General features: G+C 41.5%; 1 protein-coding gene across 4 annotated transcripts in view; it reads right to left on the bottom strand.

Moving 5' to 3' along the window:
- Positions 1-19,021, bottom strand: part of LOC129855721 (protein cramped-like) — a 109,932-nt gene that overhangs the window by 49,237 nt on the left and 41,674 nt on the right. For all 4 annotated transcript variants that reach the window (XM_055923676.1, XM_055923677.1, XM_055923674.1 and 1 more), the window contains exons 13-19: positions 17,649-17,723; positions 17,457-17,538; positions 17,042-17,152; positions 13,655-13,821; positions 13,258-13,450; positions 12,983-13,147; positions 12,630-12,766 (exon numbers count right to left, since the gene is read on the bottom strand). In XM_055923676.1, the coding sequence (XP_055779651.1) occupies positions 12,630-12,766; positions 12,983-13,147; positions 13,258-13,450; positions 13,655-13,821; positions 17,042-17,152; positions 17,457-17,538; positions 17,649-17,723 (930 nt within the window). The remainder of the gene's footprint in view (positions 1-12,629; positions 12,767-12,982; positions 13,148-13,257; positions 13,451-13,654; positions 13,822-17,041; positions 17,153-17,456; positions 17,539-17,648; positions 17,724-19,021) is intronic.

Here is a 19,021-nt window from a genome sequence, read left to right on the forward strand (position 1 = left end):
ATCTTGTGAATCCAGCCAACATGTCCGATTTGTAAAATGTTTTACAGGGAAGACACAATATGTAAAGATGTACATCTATTACCTAAAAACACATTAGCATAATCCACCATCTTTTATTTGTCCACCAACACCAGTAGCTATCACCAATTCGGCTAAACTAAGATATTTATAGCCCCTAACCAAGAAAAAAACTCATCAGATGACAGTCTGATAACATATTTATGGTATGGGATAGGTTTTGTTAGAAAAAAGTGCATATTTCAGGTAGATGGCATAGGTTACAATTGCACCCACCGTCACAAATGGAATAGAAAAACTACATAGAGCAACGTGTTTACCTAACTACTAATCATCAAACATTTCGTAAAAATACACAGCATACACTAATCGAAAGACACAGATCCTGTGAATACAGACAATATTTCAGATTTTCTAAGTGTCTTACAGCGAAAATACAATAAATCGTTATATTAGCATAGCACATAGCACATAGCAGCCCAGCATTGATTCTAGCCAAAGTGAGCGATAATGTCAACATCGCCAAAATATATTAATTTTTTCACTAACCTTCTCAGAATTCTTCAGATGACACTCCTGTAACATCATATTACACAATCCATATAGAGTTTGATCGAAAATGTTTATATTTAGCCACCAAAATCATGGTTAGACAATGTGAAATGTAGCCCAGCTGGTGAGAAAATGTCCGTGCGCCATATTAGACAGTGATCTACTCTTATACATAAATACTCATAAACGTGACTAAAAAATATAGGGTGGACAGGGATTGATAGACAATTTAATTCTTAATACAATCGCGGAATTACATTTTTTAAATTATCCTTACTTTTCAATACAGTTTGCGCCAAGCGAAGCTACGTCAAAAAACATGGCGTCCTAAGCCACTAACATTTTTCGACAGAAACACGATTTATCATAATAAAAATGTCCTACTTTGAGCTGTTCTTCCATCAGTATCTTGGGCAAAGGATCCTTTCTTGGGTCTAATCGTCTTTTGGTGGAAAGCTGTCCTCTTGCCATGTGGAAATGCCAACTGCGTTCGGGATGAACTGGAAGCGTGCCCAGCAATTCACAGCGTTTCAGAAATAAATGTCCCAAAATCGCACTAAACGGATATAAATTGCTATAAAACGCTTTAAATTAACTACCTTATGATGTTTTTAACTCCCATAACGAGTAGAAACATGACCAGAGTAATATTACTCCCTCCACTAATGCTTGGAACAAGTGCGGGTCGATGTCCTCCACGCGCATTACGCAGCAAGAAAAGAGTTCCTAGCTACAGGGTTTTTTAATTTGTAGTGCCTGTGAACGCGCAATCGACCCCATTCAAATCGTCATCACGTAAAGGCATCCAGGGGAAGACGTAAGCAGTGTCCGTATACTCATAGCAATAACTGCGGCCTTTTAACTGACTCCAGATCAGGGGCCAAAATTTCTGAAATCTGACTCCATGTCAGGGAAATTGCTGTAGAATGACTTCTGTTCCACTTAGAGACAACATTTCAACTCCTATAGAAACTATAGACTGTTTTCTATCCAATAATAATAATAATAATAATATGCATATTGTACGATCAAGAATTTTGTGGGAAGCCGTTTAAAAAATTACACGATTAGCATAAATAGTGACAACAGCGCCCCCATCCTCAACAGGTTAAGAGTTAACAGCCTCAGAAATTGGAGCCCAAATAAATGCATCCGAGTTCAACAGATATCTCAACATCAACTGTTCAGAGGAGACTGTGTGAATCAGGCCTTCAGGGCCAAATTGCTGCAAAGAAACCACTACTGAAGGACAACAATAAGACGGGCACATCGCACACCGCTCCCGAGCATACTACTCGCCAATGTCCAGTCTCTTGACAACAAGGTTGATGAAATCAGAGCACGGGTAGCATTCCAGAGAGACAAAAGAGACTAACGTTCTTTGCTTCACGGAAACATGGCTCACTCGAGACACGCTATCGGAGTCGGTACAGCCACCTGGTTTCTTCACGCATCTCGCCGACAGAAACAGGCATCTTTCTGGTAAGAAGAGGGGCGATGGGGTATGCCTTATGATTAACGAGACGTGGTGTGATCATAACAACATACAGGAACTCAAGTCCTTCTGTTCACCCGACTAAGAATTCCTCAATCAAATGTCGACCGCATTATCTACGAAGATAATTATCTTCGATTATAATCACAGCCGCATATATTCCCCCCCAAGCAGACACATCGTTGGCCCTTAACGAACTTTATTTGACTCTATGTAAACTGGAAACCATATATCCCGAGGCTGCATTCATTGTAGCTGGGGATTTTAACAAGGCTAATCTGAAAACAAGACTCCCTAAATTCTATCAGCATATCGATTGTGCTACCAGGGCTGGTAAAACCCTAGATCAGTGTTAGTCTAACTTCCGCGACGCATATAAGGCCCTCCCCCGCCCTCCTTTCAGAAAAGCTGACCACGACTCCATTTTGTTTCTCCCTGCCTATAGACAGAGACTAAAACAGGAAGCTCTCGCGCTCAGGTCTGTTCAACGCTGGTCCGACCAATCTGATTCCACGCTTCAAGATTGCTTCGATCAAGTGAGTTGGGATATGTTCCGCATTGCGTCAAACAACAACATTGACGAATACGCTGATTCGGTGAGCGAGTTTATTAGCAATTGCATCAGCGATGTTGTATCCACAGCAACTATTAAAACATTCCCAAACCAGAAACCATGGATTGATGGCAGCATTCGCGCAAAACTGAAAGCGCGAACCACTGCTTTTAACCAGGGCAAGGTGACCGAAAACATGACCGAATACAAACAGTGTAGCTATTCCCTCCGCAAGGCAATCAAACAAGCTAAGTGTCAGTATAGAGACAAAGTAGAGTTGCAATTCAACGGCTCAGACACAAGAGGTATGTGGCAGGGTCTATAGTCAATCACGGATTACAAAAAGAAAACCAGCCCCGTCGCGGACCAGGATGTCTTGCTCCCAGACAGACTAAACAACTTCTTTGCTCGCTTTGAGGACAATACAGTGCCACTGACACGGCCCGCTACCAAAACCTGCAGACTCTCCTTCACTGTAAACGACGCGAGTAAAACATTTAAACGCGTTGACCCTCGCAAGGCTGCAGGCCCAGACGGCATCCCCAGCCGCGTCCTCAGACCAGCTGGCTGGTGTGTTTATGGAAATATTTAATCAATCCTTATCTCAGTCTGCTGTTCCCACATGCTTCAAGAGGGCCACCATTGTTCCTGTTCCCAAGAAAGCTAAGGTAACTGAGCTAAACGACTACCGCCCCGTAGCACTCACTTCCGTCATCATGAAGTGCTTTGAGAGACTAGTCAAGGACCATATCACCTCCATCCTACCTAACACCCTAGACCCACTCCAATTTGCTTACTGCCCCAATAGGTCCACAGACAACGCAATCGCAACCACACTGCACTAACCCATCTGGACAAAAGGAATACCTATGTGAGAATGCTGTTCATCGACTACAGCTCAGCATTTAACATCATAGTACCCTCCAAACTCGTCTTCTAGCTTGAGACCCTGGGTCTCGACCCCACCCTGTGCAACTGGGTATTGGACTTCCTGACGGGCCGCCCCCAAGTGGTGAGGGTAGGTAACAACATCTCCACCCCGCTGATCCTCAACACTGGGGCCCCACAAGGGTGCGTTCTGAGCCCTCTCCTGTACTCCCTGTTCACCCACGACTGCGTGGCCATGCACGCCAACTCAATCATCAAGTTTGCAGACGACACTACAGTGGTAGGCTTGATTACCAACAACGACGAGACAGCCTACAGGGAGGAGGGTGAGGGCCCTCGGAGTGTGGTGTCAGGAAAATAACCTCACACTCAACGTCAACAAAACAAAGGAGATGATCGTAGACTTCAGGAAACAGCAGAGGGAGCACCCCACCTATCCACATCGACAGGAGAGTAGTGGAGAGGGTAGTAAGTTTTAAAGTTCCTCAGCGTACACTTCACAGACAAACTGAATTGGTCCACCCACACAGACAGCGTGGTGAAGGCGGCGCAGTAGCGCCTCTTCAACCCAGGAGGCTGACGAAATTCGTCTTGTCACCTAAAGCACTCACAAACTTTTACAGATGCAATCGAGAGCATCCTGTCGGGCTTTATCACCGCCTGGTACGGCAACAGCTCCGCCCACAACCGTAAGGCTCTCCAGAGGGTAGTGAGGTCTGCACAACGTATCACCGGGGGCAAACTACCTGCCCTCCAGGACACCAACACAGGAAGGCCATAAAGATTATCAAGGACAACCACCACCCGAGACACTGCCTGTTCACCCCGCTATCATCCAGAAGGCGAGGTCAGTACAAGTGCATCAAAGCAAGGACCGAGAGACTGAAAAACAGCTTCTATCTCAAGGCCATCAGACTGTTAAACAGCCACCACTAACATTGAGTGGCTGATGCCAACATACTGACTCAACTCCAGCCACTTTAATAATGGAAAAATTGATGTAAAAAAATGTATCACTAGCCACTTTAAACAATTCCACTTAATATAATGTTTACATACCCTACATTACTCATCTCATATGTATATACTATACTCTATACCATCTACTGCATCTTTATGTAATACATGTCACTAGCCACTTTAAACAATGTGTCAGGATTCACCTAGCGGTCATGATTTGGGGCTGTACAAATGTTTTATGTATTAGAATAATTGATTATGCTTATGTTATATTAATAGAAGGGGAGGGGTTATAAGACCTAGACTATAGATTAACAATGTATATATATATTATATATTCATTATATAGTTTTAGAATGGTTCCACGGTTGTTTTCTTTCTGTCTCTGTCAGACAGAACTCTGCAGTGGAGTGTGGGAGAGGAGACAAATTAGACATTCCACAATAAATCTGCTTTGGGGAGTGGACGTTTACTGCTAAGTTTAAGATACCACTAAAAGTATGTTTCATTGTTTGTTTGGTTGTGGATTATGGCCGGAACTAAAATATTACCTGGATAAAACATGGGAGAAATACATAAACTGGTCTCAGGAGTAAAAAGGTAATGACGTAGTCAGTGACATCACTAAGGCAGAACTTCAGTTTAATAAAACAACCTGAGACCTTTTGTTTGATGCAGAACTTACTCAGAAACATGCGTGCTATGTTCCTGTTTGTCAACTTCTGTCTGTAATTGCATTAAAAAAGGTTTTTGAATGATTTAATTAAAGATAGTCATAATGCTAATTTCACCAATGATTGACAAAGGACGTAAGGAACGAACCCTAACATTTGGCGAACTTGCCAGGAGAGAGTGTCACCCGGTTGGCGGAGATGCCACACCACGTTGCCAGAGCTCAAAATTAAATAAGGTAAGCAGACACCCGTTTAATCTAAGTCTGTAATTAAATGGCATTTACTGCCTCTAACAAGTAGGTGGCACCTCACTCAAACTTATAGACATACACTTTGAATATGACAGTCGGATTTAGTTTGGAGAAAGTACGTAACAGGCTATTGGTGAAATGCATGATGTCCATATAGGATGAATGACATGAAAACTTGATGATTTTATTTGTTTGCATAATAAAAAAACTAGTAGAGGTGGTTTGACGAGGCTGAGGCATGCTCTATCTACGGAGGGGTGGCCGGTTGAGTTAAATACTAGTTCGTTTTGCAGAGGTGATTCAGCGGTATTCACCTAATTTTATTTGTTAAAAGGTAGTTACCAAAATACTAGTTATTTTTATTTTGTAGAGGTACCCAGCGAATGAGTTGTTGGTTATGAATGGTGCGTTGTATGTTTCATTGTTTGTTTGGTTGTGGATTATGGCAGGAGTTAGTGTAATTGCCCAATAGTGGAATACAAAGTTAGGAATAAGTTATTCTAATAAAAGGTTGAACGTATTTGTTAGTGACAATTTTCTACCATAGAACAGTATTTGAAAAGTACAACCCTTTAGTATATCAGTAAGAGAATTATACAGGCGTTCTGTAGGATAAATAAATATTAATAATTAATTGTGATCTTATCACCACCAGGGGGCACTGGTGTATAATATAATTATTAAATCAAATCAAATTTTATTTGTCACATACACATGGTTAGCAGATGTTAACCTGTTAAGGCTAGGGGGTGCTGTTGTCACTATTTATGGAAATCGTGTAATTTTTGAAACGGCTTCCTACAAAATTCTTGATCGTACAATATGCATATTATTATTATTATTGGATAGAAAACAGTCTATAGTTTCTATAGGAGTTGAAATTTTGTCTTTAAGTGGAACAGAACCCATTCTACAGCAATTTCCCTGACATGGAGTCAGATTTCAGAAATTTTGGCCACTGTTCTGGAGTCAGTTTTAAAGCCAATGTTATTCCTATGAGTATACGGACACTGCTTACGTCTTCCCCTGGATGCCTTTACGTGATGACGATTTGAATGGGGTCGATTGCGCAATCACAGGCACTATAAATTAAAAAACCCTGTAGCTAGTCACTCTTTTGCAGCTGCGTCATGCGCGTGGAGGACACCGACCCGCACCTGTTCCAAGCATTAGTGTTGGGAGTAATCTTTCTCCGGTCATGTTAAGACTCGTTATAGGAGTTAAAAACATCATAAGGTAGTTAATTTAAAGCGTTTTATAGCAATTTATATCCGTTTAGTGCGATTTTGGGACATTTATTTCTGAGACGCTGTGAATCTCTGGGCACGCTTCCAGTTCATCCCGAACGCAGTTGGCATTTCCACATGGCAAGAGGACAGCTTTCCAACAAAAGACGATTAGACCCAAGAAAGGATCCTTTGCCCAAGATACTGATGGAAGAACAGCTCAAAGTAGGAAATTTTTATTATGATAAATCGTGTTTCTGTCGAAAAATGTTAGTGGCTTAGGACGCCATGTTTTTTGACGTAGCTTCGCTTGGCGCAAACTGTATTGAAAAGTAAGGATAATTTAAAAAATGTAATTCCGCGATTGTATTAAGAATTAAATTGTCTATCAATCGCTGTCCACCCTATATTTTTTAGTCACGTTTATGAGTATTTATGTATACGAGTATTTATGTATACTGTCTAATATGGCGCACGGACATTTTCTCACCAGCTGGGCTACATTTCTCATTGTCTAACCATGATTTTGGTGGCTAAATATGCACATTTTCGAACAAACTGTATATGTATGTTGTAATGTGATGTTACAGGGGTGTCATCTGAAGAATTCTGAGAAGGTTAGTGAAAAAAATAATATATTTTGGCGATGTTTACGTTATCGCTCTCTTTGGCTAGAATCAATGCTGGGGTAATGTTTGCACATGTGCTATGCAAATATAACGATTTATTGTGTTTTCGCTGTAAGACACTTAGAAAATCTGAAATATTGTCTGTATTCACAGGATCTGTGTCTTTCGATTAGTGTATGCTGTGTATTTTTACGAAATGTTTGATGATTAGTAGTTAGGTAAACACGTTGCTCATTGTATTTATTCTAGTCCATTTGTGACGGTGGGTGCAATTGTAAACTATGACATCTACCTGAAATATGCACATTTTTCTAACAAAACCTATCCTATACCATAAATATGTTATCAGACTGTCATCTGAGGAGGTTTTTTCTTGGTTGGTGGCTATCAATATCTTAGTTTAGCCGAATTGGTGATAGCTACTGGTGTTGGTGGACAAAGAAAAGATGGTGGATTATGCTAATGTGTTTAGCTAATAGATTTACATCTTTACATATTGTGTCTTCCCTGTAAAACATTTTAAAAATCGGACATGTTGGCTGGATTCACAAGATCTGTGTCTTTCATTAGCTGTATTGGACTTTAATGTGTGAAAGTTAAATATTTAAAAAATATATATTTTTTGAATTTCGCGGCTCTGCCTTTTCAGTGGGGGTGGGGGGGGTGTGCCGCTAGCGGCACCCCGGGGCTAGACAGGTTAATGCAAGTGTAGCGAAATGCTTGTGCTTCTAGTTCCGACAATGCAGTAATAACCAACGAGTAATCTAACCTAACAATTCCACAACTACTGCCTTATACACACAAGTGTAAAGGGATAAAGATGTACATAAAGATATATGAATGAGTGATGGTACAGAACGGCATAGGCAAGATGTAGTAGATGGTATAAAGTACAGTATATACATATGAGATAAGTAATGTAGGGTATATAAACATAGTGTCATAGTTTAAAGTGGCTAACTTCTTGGCGCTAGGGGTCAGATTATTATTTATTTTTTTACTTTCCCAAGGTAAACGGACATTTTCTCTGGCCCAGATCGTAGAATATGCATATAATTTACAGATTAGAATAGGAAACACTCCAAAGTTTCCAAAACTGTCAAAATATTATCTGTGAGTATAACAAAACATATTCTGCAGACGAAAACCTGAGAAAATATAACCCGAAAGTGATATTTTAAAAAATGTAATGTTTCCTTGACCGTCTTTCTTCCATTTAAAAGGGGTATCAACCAGATTCCTTTTCCAATGGCTTCCTCAGGCTGTGACCAGGCTTTAGACATAGTTTCAGGCTTTTATTTTGAAAAATGAGCGAGATGTTTCATAAGTAGTCAGGTGTCCTCAATGTTTCCTGCGTGCGAGAGAGGGGCTCCCCATTTTCCTTTCGTCTGTGAATGAATAGGTTATGGTCCGGTTGTAATATTATCGATTATGTTTGTTAACCTGTTGAGGACAGAGGGCGCTGTTTTCACTTTGGGGGAAAATCGTGCCCAATTTAAACGGCCTCGTACTAAATTCTTGCTCGTACAATATGCATATTATTATTACTATTGGATAGAAAACACTCTAGTTTCTAAAACCGTTTGAATTATATCTGTGAAAAAAACAGAACTCCTTTTGCAGCAAACTTCCTGACAGGAAGTGGAAGATCTGAAATCGATCCACTGTTCTAGGGGCTGCCTATTAACCTGTCTGGCTCTGGCATTCCGCCAGCGGAACTCCTCCCACATTCCACTGAAAAGGCAGAGCGCGAAATTCAAAAGATATTTTTTAGAAATATTTAACTTTCACACATTAACAAGTCCAATACAGCAAATGAAAGATACACATCTTGTGAATCCAGTCAACATGTCCGATTTTTTAAATGTTTTACAGCGAAAACTACAATAGCCTACCACACTACCGCATTCATTCATCAAGGCACGTTAGCGATAGCAATAGGCACGTTAGCAATAGCGAATAAACCAGCAAGATATATAATTTTTGACTAACCTTGATAAGCTTAACCTGTTAAAGCTGGGGGCGCTGTTGTCACTATTTATGGTAATCGTGTAATTTTTGAAACGGCTTCCTACAAAATTCTTGATCGTACAATATGCATATTATTATTATTATTATTGGATAGAAAACAGTCTATAGTTTCTATAGGAGTTGAAATTTTGTCTTTAAGTGGAACAGAACCCATTCTACAGCAATTTCCCTGACATGGAGTCAGATTTCAGAAATTTTGGCCACTGTTCTGGAGTCAGTTTTAAAGCCAATGTTATTCCTATGAGTTTACGGACACTGCTTACGTCTTCCCCTGGATGCCTTTACGTGATGACGATTTGAATGGGGTCGATTGCGCAATCACAGGCACTATAAATTAAAAAACCCTGTAGCTAGTCACTCTTTTGCAGCTGCGTCATGCGCGTGGAGGACACCGACCCGCACCTGTTCCAAGCATTAGTGTTGGGAGTAATCTTTCTCCGGTCATGTTAAGACTCGTTATAGGAGTTAAAAACATCATAAGGTAGTTAATTTAAAGCGTTTTATAGCAATTTATATCCGTTTAGTGCGATTTTGGGACATTTATTTCTGAGACGCTGTGAATCTCTGGGCACGCTTCCAGTTCATCCCGAACGCAGTTGGCATTTCCACATGGCAAGAGGACAGCTTTCCAACAAAAGACGATTAGACCCAAGAAAGGATCCTTTGCCCAAGATACTGATGGAAGAACAGCTCAAAGTACGAAATTTTTATTATGATAAATCGTGTTTCTGTCGAAAAATGTTAGTGGCTTAGGACGCCATGTTTTTTGACGTAGCTTCGCTTGGCGCAAACTGTATTGAAAAGTAAGGATAATTTAAAAAATGTAATTCCGCGATTGTATTAAGAATTAAATTGTCTATCAATCGCTGTCCACCCTATATTTTTTAGTCACGTTTATGAGTATTTATGTATACGAGTAGATCACTGTGTAATATGGAGCACGGACATTTTCTCACCAGCTGGGCTACATTTCTCATTGTCTAACCATGATTTTGGTGGCTAAATATGCACATTTTCGAACAAACTGTATATGTATGTTGTAATGTGATGTTACAGGGGTCTCATCTGAAGAATTCTGAGAAGGTTAGTGAAAAAAATAATATATTTTGGCGATGTTTACGTTATCGCTCTCTTTGGCTAGAATCAATGCTGGGGTAATGTTTGCACATGTGCTATGCAAATATAATGATTTATTGTGTTTTCGCTGTAAGACACTTAGAAAATCTGAAATATTGTCTGTATTCACAGGATCTGTGTCTTTCGATTAGTGTATGCTGTGTATTTTTACGGAATGTTTGATGATTAGTAGTTAGGTAAACACGTTGCTCATTGTAATTATTCTAGTCCATTTGTGACGGTGGGTGCAATTGTAAACTATGCCAGCTACCTGAAATATGCACATTTTTTCTAACAAAACCTATCCCATACCATAAATATGTTATCAGACTGTCATCTGATGAGGTTTTTTCTTGGTTAGGGGCTATAAATATCTTAGTTTAGCCGAATTGGTGATAGCTACTGGTGTTGGTGGACAAATAAAAGATGGTGGATTATGCTAATGTGTTTTTAGGTAATAGATTTACATCTTTACATATTGTGTCTTCCCTGTAAAACATTTTACAAATCGGACATGTTGGCTGGATTCACAAGATCTGTGTCTTTCATTAGCTGTATTGGACTTTAATGTGTGAAAGTTAAATATTTAAAAAAAAAATCTTTTTGAATTTCGCGCTCTGCCTTTTCAGTGGAATGTGGGGGGGGTGTGCCGCTAGCGGCACCCTCATCCTAGACAGGTTAATCAGATGACAGTCCTATAACGTCAGGTTATACATACAGTTATGTTTTGTTCGAAAATGTGCATATTTAGAGCTGAAATCAGTGGTTATACATTGTGCTAACGTAGCATCTTTTTCCCACAACGTCCGGATATTTTTCTGACACTTTTTCTGACACACATATTCTGACCAAATAGCTATTCATAAACATAACTAAAAAATACATGTTGTATAGGAAATGATAGATCCACTAGTTCTTAATGCAATCGCCGTGTTAGAATTCTAAAAATAACTTCATTACGACATCCAGCTATGGTATAGCGAGAGAGTACCCAAAAGCTGGGCGCAAACGACTAGCACAACATGTTTGACAGATATATGAAATAGCATCATAAAATGGGTCCTACTTTTGCTGATCTTTCATCACAATGTTGTACAAGGAGTCCTTTGTCGGGAACAATCGTTGTTTGGATTGAGAACGGCCTTTTTCCCTCTCGATTTAGCAAGCACACTTGCCAAATGGCGCGAATCTCTCCATCGTCAACAAATTCAGAGAACGGAACACGGCAAAACTCCCGAAAAACTTTCAATAATCTGATTAAACTATATTGAAAAAACATACTTTACGATGATATTGTCACATGTATCAAATAAAATCAAAGCCGGAGATATTAGTCGTCCATAACGACAGCTTATCACAAGGCAAAACCAGGTCCCTGCTTGCGCTCTCCAGAAAACAGGAAACTGGTGACACGTCATGCCAAGAGCTATAATTCGAGCCCAGATCAAGTTACACACTCAATTTCTTCTCTCACTGCTTGTCGACATCTAGTGGAAGACGTATGAAGTGCATCTAAACTAATAAATATCAAGGACTTAAATATCAAGGACCTCCAGGTTGTGTAAGGGCTATTTGACCAATAAGGAGAGTGCTGGAGTGTTGCATTAGATGACCTGGCCTCCACAATCGACTGACCTCAACCCAATTGAGATGGTTTGGGATGAGTTCGACTGCAGAGTGAAGGAAAAGCAGCCAACAAGTGCTCAGCATATATGGGAACTCCTTCAAGAATGTTGGAAAAGCATTCCAGGGTGAAGTTGATTGAGAGAATGCCAAGAGTGTGCAAAGCTGTCAAGGCAAAGGGTGGCTACTTTGAAGACAATATATACTTTTTTGGTTACGAAATGATTCCATTTGTTTTATTTCATAGTTTTGATGTCACTATTATTCTACAATGTAGAAAATAGTAAAAATAAAGAAAAACCCTGGAATGAGTAGGTGTCCAAACTTTTGATTGGTACTGAACATATTACCTCGACTAATCGGTACCCCCTGTATATAGCCTAATGTTTTATTGCTGCCCTTTTATTTTTTTTTACTTTCGTTTATTTAGTAAGTATTTTTCTTAACTGCATTGTTGGTTAAGGGCTTGTAAGTAAGCATTTCAAAGTAAAGTCTACACCTGTTGTATTCAGCGCATGTGACAAATAAAATTTGATTTAAACTAAGGAAACAAAAGGCGAAAATTGTGCAAGGGAGGGGTGTAGCAATATGCTTCCTACTGGGGTGGTCTTACCTCTGCTACGTCTGGCAGGCCGCGGGACTGAAAGGAATCATGGGAGTTGCAGTCCAGAAACCTGGGTCCGAGGAGGGCTGTTCCACTGGAGGGGGTCAGGGAGCTTCGTCTACCCTTATCAGGGGACACCAGGCTCGCTGTGTGTGTGTGTGTTGGGGGGGGGGGGGGATGGGGGTTGAAATTGAGATGACACAAAATAAAAACTAAATCTCAGTTGAGCTTATGCTTCTGGGCTCAGAGTAATCATGCTTCAACTGGCTTCATCAGGTTCAGTTCAATTGAAAATCATTGCCAGAGACTGATGATAGTGGCTGCGTGTGCGTTTATACTGTGTGTGTGTGTGTGTGTCTTACATAGCAGGCAGCCAAATGAAGAGTCAGTAGAGTCGTTGGGGTACCACTGGGGGTCATGGCTGGGGGAAGGGATCCAGCCTCTGGAGGGGCTGACTGAGGTACAGGGTAGGAGCTTAGAGCACTCACTACCATTCAGCTTGGCAGGAGAGAGGGATGCCTCATCACCTGAGAGAGCAAAAGAGACAGCACATGAGATAGATGTAAACAGATACAGGCTACACTACAAAATCCTATTTTTAGAAGCACACGCACCTAATAACGCCCCCTTCACTTACCGTAGTGTGCCGAGTTGATGGCCAGCTCAATGATTGAGTCACTGATGTGCGTTTGTGGCCCTCCAGGAGCCATGGCTTCCTCCAGGGGTCCCGGGAGAGAGATGTCCAGCAGAGAGGCCACGCTGGGCGGGGAGAGGAGAGAGTCACCTGCCACTCCTGGAGACAGAGGGGTGAGGCCGTTCTGCAGCGAATCCTGGTGGAGGGTTAGTGAAAAAATGATACAGGGTTAGAATTAATGTATAGAAAATATTAAAATCTGTGCTCTTATTGGATAAGTTCCTGTGGCACCTCCCTCTTTCAAAACAGCTTGAACACAACCCAGGTTGATCTCTCTCCATCATCGTTTCTCTTTCCTTTCATAATAGTGATGGTCCTCCCTTCATAGTGTTCAACTCACCTCAGAGGCCTGCTGAAGGAGCTGTGTCTGGGGAGGACCATGACTAGCATGCGCCACTCCAGGGTGAAAGGTCGAGAGGGGCCTTCCGTCTGGACTGGGGGCCTCCAACTCCCGACAGGGGCTGCCTGGGATGATGCCTGCTGACTTGGCTGCCAGGTCAATGGCACCTGGATGGAAAAATACACTCATCACACATTGAATTGTCAAGAGTCTGATTACAGATGAATTGCACCATCATGTTTTAGCTTGCGCCAATTTCCAGCATCAGTGGGCCTGGCCTAGGTGGGCTTTAAAATAAGAAAATTGTTTAAAAATGTTAAAGAAGAGAAAAACATGACCAAGTCCAAAAACGAACACCCGCCACCTGCCAACAGAGTAGATTTTGGCATTGGTGGGTAAGAGGTCTACTTCACCAGCCACGTTGGTGGGTGGACAGGGCTCCACAGTGCGAGTATTTCACTTGCATTAGTGAATACAAATAACCAAGTATGATCACATTTATAGCAATATACACTACATGACCAAAGGTATGTGGACATCTGTTCGTCAAACATATCATTCCAAAATCATGGGCATAAATATGGAGTTGGTCCCCCCTTTGCTGCTATAATAGCCTCCACTCTTCTGGGAAGGCTTTTCACTAGATGTTGGAACATTGCTGGGGGGACTTGCTTCCATTCAGCCACAAGAGCAATAGCGAGGTTGGGAACTGATGTTGGAGGATTAGATTAGGCCTGGCTCGCAGTCTGCGTTTCAATTCATCCCAAAAGTGTTCGATGGAGGTCAGGGCTCTGTGCAGGCCAGTCAAGTTCTTCCACACCGATCGACAAACTATTTCTCTATGGACCTCGCTTTGTGCACGGGGCATTGTCATGCTGAAACAGGAAAGGGCCTTCCCCAAACTGTTGCTACAAAGTTGGAATCACAGAATTGTCTAGAATGTAATTTTATTATGTAGCGTTAATATTTCCCTTCACTGGAACTAAAGGAGCCTAGCCAGAACCATGAAAAACAGCCCCAGACCCTTATGCAGGTAGTGTTCTCCTGGCATCCGCCAAAACCATAAGTGTGATTCATCACTCCAGAGAACACGTCTCCACTGCTCCAGAGTTCAATGGCGGCAAGCTTTAAGCCACTCCAGCCGACGCTTGGCATTGCACATGGGGATCTTAGGCTCATTTTATGAAGCTCCCGACAAACAGTTCTTGTGCGGATGTTGCTTCCAGAGGTAGTTTGGAATTCGGTGCTGAGTGTTGCAGCCGAGGACAACACTCGGCAGTCCCGAGCACTACGAGCTTCAGCACCCGGCAGTCCCGTTCTGTATGCTTGTGTGGCCTACCACTTTGTGGCTGAGCCGCTGTTGCCATTAGACATTCCCACTTCACAGTAACAGCACTTACAGTTAACCGGGGCAGCTCTAGCAGGGCAGAAATTTGACGAACTGTCTAGTTGGAAAAGGTGGCATCCTATGATGGTGCCACGTTGAAAGTCACTGAGCTCTTCAGTAAGGCCATTCTACTGCCAATGTTTGTCTATGGAGATTGCATGGCGGTGTGCTTGATTTTATACACCTGGTCAGCAACGTGTGTGGCTGAAATAGCCAAATACACCCATTTTAAGTGTTATCCACATACTTTTGTATATATAGTGTAAATGCTGCAGTAGCTGTTTTCAAAAGTATTTCTGCCATTTTGTTTCTTAGCTGGTAAATTAAATCGCACAAAGTCAAGGAACCACAAATCCTGAAATGCGCAGCATCACTGTGCTGCGCACAGGCATAAAGGTTTTTCTTACGTCTACTCAAGTGAGACTTTGTCTTTGTGTTTCTTTGCTATTTACATTGTTTCGTTCACAAGCTAAGTTGTTTTTCAATGTTTGAGTTTTAACTGGTATGGAAGAGAAGACGACGTGGTAGAGAGCTGCGGGTACCGACAGATCATTGCGCAGCAGTTTACATTTTTCAAGGTCCCTTTTTAAAAAATGATTAATGAAAATTCACCACAAAGCTGTTTTCAGGGAGCAGGCAGTCAGAAGACTTTGGGATCTGGAAACAGTCGTCTTTCTGCTTTGTATGCGTTAGCCTACCATTTGTATTAAAAGCTCATCTCTGTCGCATTATTCACACGCTGCTTCAACTTCAGTAGCCTACCTCTCCGAGTTGGGTGTGCGAGATCAAGTGTGCCTAGTATGTGTGGTCTCATTGAAATAGAGTAGTTAATTTTCCAAGGAAATTAACTTAAATATGATTAGTTTACTACAGTATCAAAATAAATATTGATAATGGAAAGTGGAGGGTGCTCAACCCACAAATTGAGATGCAAAAAAAAAAAAAAGTAATCATTGAAAACAGAAAGGCGCAACACGTGTACAAGCTACCATAGTGAGCAAGCATTCATTTTCAATAAATATTGGTAACTCTTTTGTCTCTGCTTGCAAATCGTCCTCCTAAAAAAAGGTACGCTATAGCCAATATGCAAAACATAGCTCAAGAGAAAGTGTCTGCTGTCATCATTCTTGCTGCTTCAAGTTCAGTAGCCATGTGTGTGAGATCAGTTGTGAGTGTGGTCTCAATTAAATCGCATACTCTATAGCCTATGCATGGGCGGAGAAGCACGGGGCAGTTATCGTTCCAAGGAAATGTACTTCCTAAATATGATTAGGATATAGTTTACTGCATTGCCTAGAATTATGTATTGATCACCAATATTTGTATCAGTCTGAAAATTGCCCCACTCCTAAAACGTAGCTCAAGAGAAAATGGAAGTCTCGCCAACTCCGCGCTCTTCAAACGATGCTTAGCATATTGGCTGATATATTAGGGTATCTGTATTACTGGGCCACAAGAGAATCTCAGGTCATTTAACCTATTTCTTAGGTTGTTTTTGCACATTTTGATATTGCCTATAGGGCACAAAATTACTGGGACCATTGCTGGCAAATGAGCGTGTCACATATGCCTAAAATATCATTACAGGACTGCGGTTGGGTTTGGGACCAGTTCTTCTGGTAGCATGTGGGAGTCAGACAGAAAGCCAGGGGGTGCTGTATGAACTACAAGACTACTAGTCACAACTCTCTTAATCTCACAGGCACAAACATGAGTCACGTTCCCACGGTAACCTCCACCTCTTAAAGGGGCAGGTGACATTTTTTGGTCTCATCTGATATTTTGGTTAAGACTCCGGTAACAAACAATGAAACAAAATAAAGCAATATACCACATTACTTCTTACTAGTAATTCATGTTTTAGAAACATCAAAACACGCTCATCTGGTTTATTATTTTTGGTGTCCGATTTTTGTAGGACTGGCAAAAAAAATCTGAGTGGCTGGTGGACCAAAAAGTTAGTTTCAGGACCTGAACAGGTAGAGAGAAGAGGTACGTACTGGAGAGCTGACTGGCCATCCTAGGGCCAGAGGTGATGGGCGGAGTTCTGGGGAGGAGGGGGCGGGTGGAGGGAGAGAGACGGGGCTGGATTGGCCGGAAAGAGCCTGTTCCTGAAGGGGAGACGGTAAGAAGAAAAAGCCAGTCAAGTCCAAACTATGGAGGTGAGTGTGGTTGAGTATTTCTAGCCCTGTTCAGATAGTTGGATAAAAAAAAATTGGGCCCGAAAACAGAATATTACTATATTATATATACTATATAGAATATTACTGCTCTCCGGTGCTTTTTATTTCTGCAGCACAATTACAAAAAAAGATGTTACGATACTTCAAACATACCTACTTCCTTCATGTGATTAGATAAGTAAAAGCACACTTTCAAATTAATTTATATAGGTGTATGGGTTAGTTGACATACCAGTGGCAGATGAGTTGGAGAGGATGGAGAAGGAGCAGACGTGTTGAGGAGTGTCTCCAGTGGTGCGGGGGAGCAGGGTTCTCTGAGGAGGAACAAACAACAATTTCACATTAAAACAATCTGTTCAGATTTCAAGATGTACTAAGAACAACTCAGTAGGTACACCAAACAACGGAAGAAGATGAGACTTACCTGGACCACGAGGGGCTTTCGAAGTGGCCGGCTCCTGTTTTTCCTTTGTTTCGGCAGGAAAATGTCTGACTGCATCTGTAAGAGGCAGAGATGCAAACTGGTGAGGACCCAAAAAGGTGAAGAAAAAGATTTATCTGTGAACTGCGAGAAAATGTGCCTTTTTTAAGAATGAGGTTGTCACAACACCAACTTTTACTCAAGACATAATACCAGGCCAAGTATCACGATACCGAGTAGAATCCTGATACCACAAGGTTTTGCCAGGTACCCTGTTCACATTTTCTATACATTCTGCACGGTGCTGCACAAAAACCTGTCCCTTAAATTCACACCTCTACTCAAAACAACACAATGGATTAAACTTCATACTTTTGACTGTACAATAGAAAAGGCTACTGCAAAAAACATCTGATTTGCTCATATCCAAAGGCAAACCTGTGATTGGGCAAGACTCGAGGAATGTTGTAAGGAATACAAATGTATAATGAAATACATTTTCATTGTGGCAGTAAGGGTTACACTCAGATTAGGCCTATATGAAATCATCTTTATCCTACTGTTCAGACAACTTACCACACATAGCCTACACTCTCCCTCACACACAGCTCCCAAAAGTTTGGTACCTAACAGAATTTAAGGAACACCCTTAAATATATATTTTTGATTCAGAATTACATTGATTAGGCATATGTATCCTACCTTTGAAGCATCTCTTTCAGTAGGCTATCTATCCCTTTTCTGTTTTTCATGCACCATTCAAATGTGTGCAGAGCCAGGTAACATTACTAAACAAGGTAATTTGTTATCAAACCACAAGTAAACTCAGCAAAGAAAGATACATCCCTTTTTCAGGACCCTGGCTTTCAAAGATAATTAGTAAAAATCCAAATATCTACACAGATCTTCATTGTAAAGGGTTTAAACACCGTTTACCATGCTTGTTCAATGAACCAAAAACAATTCATGAACAGGCACCTGTGGAACAGTCATTAAGACACTAACAGCTTACAGACGGTAGGCAATTAAGGTCACAGTTATGAAAACTTACGACACTAAAGAGGCCTTTTTACTGACTCTGAAAAACACCAAAAGAAATATGCCCAGGGCCCCTGCTCATCTGCGTGAACGTGCAAGGAGGCATGAGTACTGCAGATGTGGCCAGGGCAATAAATTGCAATCTCCGTACTGTGTGATGCCTAAGACAGCGCTACAGGACGGACAGCTGATCGTCCTCGCAGTGGCAGACCACTTGTAACACCTGCACAGGATCAGTACATCCGAACATCACACCTGCGGGACAGGTACAGGATGGCAACAACTGCCCGAGTTACACCAGGAACGCACCATCCCTCCATCAGTGCTCAGACCGTCCG

Source organism: Salvelinus fontinalis, chromosome 5 (assembly GCF_029448725.1).
Source record: "Salvelinus fontinalis isolate EN_2023a chromosome 5, ASM2944872v1, whole genome shotgun sequence".
Taxonomy (NCBI): domain Eukaryota; kingdom Metazoa; phylum Chordata; class Actinopteri; order Salmoniformes; family Salmonidae; genus Salvelinus; species Salvelinus fontinalis.